The sequence below is a fragment of the Corvus brachyrhynchos genome, unplaced genomic scaffold, assembly GCF_000691975.1.
Source record: "Corvus brachyrhynchos isolate BGI_N302 unplaced genomic scaffold, ASM69197v1 scaffold59, whole genome shotgun sequence".
Taxonomy (NCBI): domain Eukaryota; kingdom Metazoa; phylum Chordata; class Aves; order Passeriformes; family Corvidae; genus Corvus; species Corvus brachyrhynchos.
The window spans coordinates 5,529,193-5,537,871 of NW_008246054.1; the positions used below are offsets into that span (position 1 = coordinate 5,529,193).

Here is an 8,679-nt window from a genome sequence, read left to right on the forward strand (position 1 = left end):
CTATGAAGATTTCCTACATGAAAGGCTAAGTTCATAGTCTGTAACCTCCCTTCTCATCTAATCACTAAACTAGACAGGCGAGGAGGGGGAAAGCGAACAGAACAAAGGGGAAGAACCGCACTCTGTCCTTCAAAATTAATCCCATCAACTCCCTCTTGCCAGAGACAAGAAATCCCTCACCACAACAGAGCGGGTAGCTCTTGCTCTCCCTGTCCAGACTGTGCAGTGAGGGAACTGGGAGAAACACGGCCAAATCCTCCACTGATGCTGACAGCAGTAAGCCATGAGCTCCCTCACTGAGAAGCAGCCCATGGCTGCCAACGAGCTGAGGATCACCTGCCCCTCTCGCAAGGGTCCTGCAGTGCCTGAGCAGAAACAGTCCTGAGAGCGCTGCCAGCTGAATGAATCTCAGCACCACCTCTGCTCTAGGTCACTTGTAAATAAGGTGCATTTAATGGGCAACTCTTTTGGTAGAAGCTGGAGGAGACAGAGCAGCATAGGAGTTTGGGAGCCTGCCCTAAGCAAGGGGAGGCCCAGGGCTGCCAGGCAGCACCCGAGGGCTGCAGGGAAGGGAGGTTGTCTTGGCAAGCCCAGTCATTTTGCAGCTCCTACTTCATCTTCCTAGTGCATCTGCAGGAAACACTCTTCTCCATCCAAGCTCCCACTGACTGATCCAAGTGACGATCCAAGGTTATTTGTTTGCACTTGTTACAGCTCCCTTCAACTACAACCCACAGCCCATCCAGCTCAATTACACTTTCCTCTCAACATCCCTGTCTCAGCTCATTCAAGGAGAACACCTCAGCCACGCAACAATGGTTCATCTGCACAGTTCCACGAGAGCAAATAAACAGGCAAAGGAGGAAGAGAAAACCACCGCCAGAACCAAGTATCTAATGTCAAGAGAACGTCCCTATGGGACAAAGCTTCCATTCCTCACCTCTGTAATGAAGAGGATGCACTCCAGGAACATGAAGTCCTTATGGTTTTCATTTACCACCTTCTCATCAACAAAGTGCCGAGGTTCCAGACTTGGATGGTCTAAAAAGAGTAAGAGACAATAGGAAGTAACCTGTATGGCAAATCCCTCCTGAGACCAAGTTCAACCAGGTGTTGTCCTGCCTCACAAACACAATCCTCCCATCAGAACTCTTTAAAAGGCAGCACAGAGTTGCTCCCTTCTATCTCATCTCCCACTCCAGTGCCTCTGCAGGTACAAAACTCCCCAGAGCAGAAATTGCGCTTTTTAGCACCAAAACCAAGACTCTCCTTTTAAAAAGCTTCATTGCAGTCATTGCAATAAAGACAGAAGTACTATACAAGGAAGTCTTCCATCTCCCAACCAGCTTTATTCGGAAAGCTGAGGTAAAAAAAAAAAATCCAAGCTCCAAACTCTCCTGCTGTATTATACACAAATCTGACATATTTGAATTTAAAAGTCAGCACCAAGTCCCATCATCTTTAGAACCTAGACAGATGGGGGAAAGGGCAACCTGGGACACAAGAAGATTTTTATTAGTACCTATCAGCTGGGAACTGCCCCATATGAAAGGCAGGAATTGGAAGTCATCCAAGCCCCACACGCCCTGGCTGCCAGCAGGTTCCATCCTGTAGGTCTTCTGCAGTTTTCGCATCACTTCCAGGTACCTGAGACCAAAGAGAAGAGGAAGCATTAAGGCAAGGCCTTCTCCTGTCTTTGACTTATGTGAGGACAAGAACAGTCTGTCTGGGAAAGGACACAACTTTATCACTTGTAAGCAGGACCCCCACATGCAGCAGAGTTCACAGAATATATATTCAGCTCCTTTGCCATAGAAAGCAGCCTGCTGGTACCTCACACCAAACGCACAGAGAAATCCAGTGGCAGGAGTTTATTTCATCTGCAATGTCTTATGTTGGTGCAGATCTTTCCTCATCCCCACTGTTATGTGAAAACACTGACACTTCACATCCCTTCACCAACTTCCAAAAGAGCAGAGTTTTCTGCCTTATGGCAATCACTACTTCCACTTTTCAGGTGGAAAATTAAAGCTGGAAGTACTATCGAAGGAAATTGTTTCCATGCCACCAAACAGTGATATGGCTGGGATTAGATCTCCAGACTCCAAACACCCATTCCACCAGTTTCATCACTATCAACTCTACCTCCTGGGCTGGAAACACATGTAGAGGAGCAGTGGAGGCCTGCCAGTTGCATACATTTTTTTGTTTATGATGCCTGAAGAGATGTTAGATCAGATATTCCTGTCTATCACAAAGCACAGAGCCTCACCCACAGAGCTCAGTAACTTGTGCTCCACTAAAGTAACTTTCCAAAAGGACACTCTGCCTCTGGCAGACAAGGGGCCATCACCTCTTTTGGAGACAGTTATAATGGGTCAGTGTACAGTCCATTAAAAAGTACATCTGCTCCTAATTTTGTCTAAAATTGTCTTCAGCTTTCCCATTCTACCCTTCCCCCCAAACTGCCCAATACTTCCAGCCCTTCTCCTCCCATTACCTCACCTGTTAAACACTTTGAAGACAATGGCCATCTGGTCATCCACTCTGAGCACACCGATTTTGCAGAGGCAGCAGAGAAAGGCTGCAAATGCAGCTTCGTGCCCTGGAGTTAAAAGACACAAAGAGACATGACACAGCTGTCTCTGGCCCCCAGGACAACCTTTCTGTGGGCACCACAACAGCTCTTCAGAAATCACAGCAGTCACAGTCTGCTCTCAACCCTGTTGTCACTGTTAATGCCATGAGCCGACAATATTTCATCCCCCTGCAGCACCCACCCAAATTATACCTTCTAGACCTTCATAAGGTGATCACAAACTTTGAGAAAAGAAGAAGTTCTTAAGGAAAAACAGCTCCAACTGGGCATGCTGGGAGCAAGGCAGGGACTTTCCCAGGAGCTTGCCACAGCAGGGGAAGTGGAGCACTGCAGAGTCATCTGCTCAGGGGATGCAAGAAAACCTCACATCTGCAAGCAAACAAATTTCCTCCTGCTTCAAAAATATCTCAGAGTCAGAAGGATGTAGATCCTATGACACTGCCAGAACAGTCTGTCCCAGAAGGTACTGGGATCTCAGGCTGAGCCTCTACAGCTTGGTCCTCCAGCAAACAGCAAGGAAAAGAAACAAACAGCAAACCCAGAAATGTGTTTTAGTGGGAAGGACTGTGGAAGAAGGGAGAGTACAAGATCAGCAGCTCCGCACAATGGGCAGGTGCAGCTGCTGGTGTAGGAATAAAATGCACCCATAGTCTGGACACCGTGAGCTGGGACATGGGCCCCTGGCTTGGGCCACACGGGATGGGAGGAGAGGTTGAATTTCCTTCTCTGAGCTGACCAAACCCCATCCATCGAGTCCCTTTCCAAGGACAACATCTCCCCCTGGTGCCAGTGAGCCGCAGCCAGCACTGCACAGCCTCCAATCCTTTAAAGCCTTTACCCATGGCCTCCTCTTCCTCTCCCTGACCAAGTCCAAAGTCATGTTTCCTTACACTCACAGCATCCTGCTCTCCTGCCTTTTGGTGAGGACACACCTATCCTCCAGAGAGGAGCAGAGCACATAGACAATTCTGTATTTAGTTCTCACTGAAGCCTGTGTGGTTACTTCAACCTGCAATTCAGTATCTCCTCAGGTGCTTCTACCTTCTGATTTCCAAGTCCCTCTGTAAGCAGTGATTCCCTTCTAGGGACCACCAGGCCATTATGATGTCCCTCTAGGAACACCTCCCACTGAACATGAACATGTTTCTCACTCTAGTTCCAATTCAAGCCAGTATATTTTATCCCTTTAAACTGCCTGCTGCAGGACTGCTGCATGCAGTGAAGCAGGTCCTACAGCTCATCCCAGAACAGCTTGGTTCCCATTTCCTTGGATGAGATGTGAAAGGGTGTCACAGCTCTAGCACAGCTCCCAGCCCCAGCTCTCAGTCACAGCCCACACAGGGCAGAGGGGTGAGGGGGCCCTAGAAGGAAGGTGTTCATTTCAAGCTGGCACTAAAAATAGTGGTAATGATATACTTAAATAAATACAGCACCCGACTCCAAAGGGTCCCTTCCCAACAAACCCAGCCTCGGCCAGTGTGCAAGCCCAGGTACCTGTGCCGTAGTCAATGCGGGTGGAGTTGCCCACAGATTCCTTCAGGTACACAGCCACTTCTGGGGCAGCATCAGCCAAATGCTTGGGAATCACTGCTGACACCAACTTTTCCGCCTCCTGAAAGATATAAAAGACTCCCCCAAATGAGCACCTGTCACCGTCCCCAGGGACAAGGCACCCTGTGCTCAGATGCTGTCACAGAGTGAGGGCTGCAATGGTGCTCTGCAATGCCCAGAGGCAGCACGAGAGACGAGCAAATTCTCCTGTTGGAGAAGTCATCTCCAGAGATGGAACAAGTCAGGGAGAGCTTGTCCTGAGACCTATTCAGGCCACGCACATCCTGTAAGACAGAAAAGCCTCATCACCCACGTACATTGACCCAGTTACCCACTGAGCCATCTCCAGGACAAAAGCACCACTAGAGCAGCAGAGCAGCTGCAAGGCCACTGCTGTGGGGACTTGGGGCTGTGCCACCCACAGAGCTTGGTGCAGGGCAAGTGCTCTGAGCTGAAGGAATTCGAGCAGTTTTCCCCAGTCTTTCTCTCATTTTGTGACACAGTGGGCAGTTACAAAGCAAAGGAATTCCTTGGGCTTGGACAGCCCTTGTAGCTCATCCAGAACTTGGAGACCCAGCCAAGAGCATTTACATGGCCCATATGCTCTCACAAGAGGAAAAGACAGCACCAAGTCAGGGGCAAACGATGCATATCAAGAGGTGGATCCTTCAAGGCTTATCCGAGCAATTCCTCTGTGAGCTGCTTGGCTGCCACACAGTGACAGAGCCATTCTCCCACCCCTGCTGGGCACACTGCCCTTCTGTGGGAGCTGCAGGTAACACTGCTCACCTGGTCCAGTTTGGCGTACCAGGTCCTGAAGGCTTTGTTCCCAAAGCGAGAAGGTTGATCCACTGGTGGGGTTTCATCAATCCATCTGTCAAGGGTGTTCAGCAGAGCCACCAGCTTTTCAATGGGCTACAGAGAGCAAGAGGGTGAGGGGTCACAGTGATATAAAATAGCAGTCCCTCAGTCTCCAACATCTCTCCCCTTGATGGGAGTCATTAAAGCCCACACCATTCTTCCCAAGAGGGCACGTGGAAATGGGCTGTGCCAACCCTCCTCAAAATGCAGAGGGGACAGAAAAACCATTCTTCCCTGCAGGAGATCAGTCCAGTACAAAGACCAGCCTGAGGCAGACTGAGCCCCAGTCACCCACACAGTCTTTCATGAGCTGTAACAGCACCATGCTCCAAAATCTCTTGGAGAAGAGCTACAGCAAGCTCCCAGCTGTAGAACAGCCCTCACAGGATTGAGAGGCAGGGAAGTGCTACACAATTTGGGGACCTCCAACATATAACTCAGGCTCTACATCTTAAGGGTCCTGCCTTCCCCACAGGATAAAGAATAGCATGTATACAGTGCTATGCATCCTCACCAGTGGCTGATGATGTGATTTAAAGGCCCTCCCTAAGTGTCTCTCAGTAGCCAGGATTAGCAGCAGATGCTGTTAAACCACGGCACATTTGTACAGCAAGTCAACCCTCTCAGCATGATTCCTGTTGCTTCAAACTCCTACCAGCCAGACCACCAGGCAGCTCCAGCCCAGGGACACCCACTGCATGTGGCAAAACACAACCTATCCAGGGGAAGAGGCAGCCTGGTTTGCCCATCAGTGCTCTCATCAGAGTAGGAATGAGAAGCTCTCAGAGAAATGTCTCGATTCAAACACAAAGCTGATAGGAAGACAGCAACAACAGCAAGACCACAGCGATGTTTCTCACACCCAGTGCTGGAAGTGAGGGACCCATGTAGGATGTATGAGAGTGGCCATGAAGAAAGAGAAAAGAGGTGCAGCAGGTGACATAGCACAGTGTCTCCAGCTGTGCTGTCAGACCAGGGCTGGCCAGTGCACACCCTCTCCCTGCCTGGCCCAAATGGCTGGGGAACACCTACAACCCCCGTACCATGAGGCAACACCACAGGCAGCACTTTTAGCAGCTCCAGACAGTTTCAGGAGGCTCTGCTGACAACTGGTCAAGCCTGCCAGAGGCTCTGGGATCCTCCTTGCCTGACTCCAAGCAGCTGGAGAGCTGTCAGCCGCCACAGCAGCTGGCCAGGCCCCGGGCAATGTAGGCTCCTCTGTCTCGGGAGGGGATTCCTCCTTCAAGGGGACAAAGAGGACAGCAGAAGCGGCGGCTGGTTTGACTTTGCTGGAGGCATCGACCGTGTGAAGCTGGCTGGTCTCCTGGGCTGTGGTTCAATTCTTCACGCTGCTGACGGGAGGACAAGGAAACAGCAGAGCCCAGCAAGTTTCCAGCCCTTGAAGTGCCACTTGAAGGAGGTGGGCAGAGCCAGGCATGGCAGAGCTGGGCTGCCACTGCACCAGCTGCAGGGTGCTGCTGGGGGGGAGGGAAAGTGTCTCATGCCAGACACAGCCTCCCACAAACAGTGACTCCTGAGGTGCCACCCCAAGGACATGGTGGGAACAAGCAGGAGAGGGATCCTCCCACCCCAGGAACTCGACATTTGGCCACTGAGGCAGACAAGAGACTGGGACAAGACCTGAGCACACCGAGAACACAAAAAAGCCAAGGGACGAGATGGCCTAAAGCTCTGGGTGGCCCTGGAGGCACTAACAGGCCAGTGCCCCAGATGCATGTGGACCAAAGCAGCACAGCCCCCTCTGCTCCAGCTCCCTGCTCCCAAAACACCGTAGGAAACAAACACATTCCTATTGCACTGGGCCAGGTTTGGACTCAGCCCTACTCCTTCCTGGCTATTGCATTCCCCTCCAATTAAGCAACAGCATCCCCAGCACTGGGTTGCATTAAATAATTAAATCGTGCTGGTGATTTATCCGCCGGCACCAGCAGCTCATTATGAGCAGCCACCGTATTTCAAACCCTCTCCACGAGCACTCGGTGCTGCCTGGATAAATGGCTGGCACGGACCAGCTCCTTCCCTGGGGAGCAGAGTCCAACCTCCCCTTCCCCACTCGCTGGTTTTAAAGGGATTAAAAGCCCAGCCCCACTGAACACGGGAGAGCAGGACCCAGCTGTCGGCTCAGCCACACCAATAAATAATTAAAGAGATGCGGCTCATTTTGGGCTCAAGGCCCTTTGAAAAGGGGGTAACTAAAAGAAGCAGCTTCCCATTGTCCAGCAGAGGAAGCCTGTACATCCAGGGCTGACCCCTGTGGGGGAGAAAGGAGCTTATGGGAACACAGCCATCAGCACACCACTGCAGCCTGTTTTGCCTGGCTGGGTTTTTAAGCTCTATTTTTGCTTTACCTTTCCAGTGATCAAAGCAAGGACAGCCTCCCCCCTGCTCTCCTTGCTCTTCCTGTTGTGCTGATTTTGCATCTCCTTGACCCTGAGTCTGCCACCAGTCCCAAAGGCAAACCACAGGGTTTCCTACAGAGCAGAGACCTGTCAGCAGCTCTCAAGAGCAGGGGCCAGGCAGACAGAGGTGCTGAGGAGGCATCACAGCAGCCAAAGCTGCCCATGGGAACCAACTCTCCCCCTCCTGGCTCCTCAGGTCCTGTCAGAATGGGGAGCTGCTAAAATCAGCATTTGCTGCTTCCTCCACTTCCTTCCTGGAAGCAGAGCAAAGCCACAAGATTGACCAGTTTCCCCCAGTGCATTGGGCTGTTTGAAGGGAAGGTCTGCTCCTTGCATGGCCAAAATTAACCTCCTCCTCCTCACTGCACTGCTCCTCTGATCCAAGTCACTGCCCCAGACTGCAGCCCCAGCAGTTGCTGATGGATCCCCACGTGGAAAGCACTCCCTCCAGGAGGGGAAGGCAGGTCACAGCCTATCACTCACACAACCTTGTGCCAGACACAGTGTCTGTGCCAGAGTCTGCTATCAGAGCCTGTCAGATGCCTCCAGCAAACCCTGGACAGCTCCACGCAATGTGCCAGTAGCAGCAGCGCAAGCTCAGCAAGTCTCCAAGGGGGCTCAGCCCCCACAGGATCCAGCTCCTGCTCCAGCAGAAAGGTTGGTATCGACACACACTCTCTGGAAATCACTAAGCTGTCTCTTTCAAAGCAGAGCAGACCATACTTCCATTTTTTATTCCATGGCAAAGCAATACCAGTAAGTCACAGAGAGGATACGCATTCAGCAGAAAGGATTCCAGGAGGTCATTTGCCAAAGGAAGGTGCCCCTGGCATTTGATCAGGGAGGAGGATGGGATGGCACAAAAGCACAGGTACAGCAAAAGAGAAGAAAGCCGGGCAGAGATGCAAGAAGAGGCCACGAGGGGCTGAGCCTTTAAAAGCACAGATAAGCAGTTTGATCTACAAAGGAGCCTATGTGAACAAGCAACCTCATCAACAAGACAACCCTGGGGATGCTCCACCTGTGCCTCAAGTCACAGGCTTCTGCTCTCCTCAGTGTGTGGGGAATGAGATTTGTTCCCTGCTACTTCCCAGGCAGTTGGGATTGTGTCTCTTGTTTGTTACTTGGACTGGGACCATGGATGGAAAACATTCACTCCAAGAGGGCTCTTCTGCAGGCACAGCCCTGGTACAGCTTTTCCTGACAGCTCAAAGGGCTTGTCGAAGAGGGTTGGGTTCCTCCCCCCCC

At 51.4% G+C, this 8,679-nt stretch overlaps 1 protein-coding gene across 1 annotated transcript in view; it reads right to left on the reverse strand.

Annotated features, from left to right (window-relative positions):
- Positions 1 to 8,679, reverse strand: part of PTPA (protein phosphatase 2 phosphatase activator) — a 21,067-nt gene that overhangs the window by 9,449 nt on the left and 2,939 nt on the right. The window contains exons 3-7 of the mRNA XM_008642228.2: positions 4,940 to 5,065; positions 4,094 to 4,211; positions 2,506 to 2,605; positions 1,523 to 1,647; positions 941 to 1,041 (exon numbers count right to left, since the gene is read on the reverse strand). Of these exons, the coding sequence (XP_008640450.1) occupies positions 941 to 1,041; positions 1,523 to 1,647; positions 2,506 to 2,605; positions 4,094 to 4,211; positions 4,940 to 5,065 (570 nt within the window). The remainder of the gene's footprint in view (positions 1 to 940; positions 1,042 to 1,522; positions 1,648 to 2,505; positions 2,606 to 4,093; positions 4,212 to 4,939; positions 5,066 to 8,679) is intronic.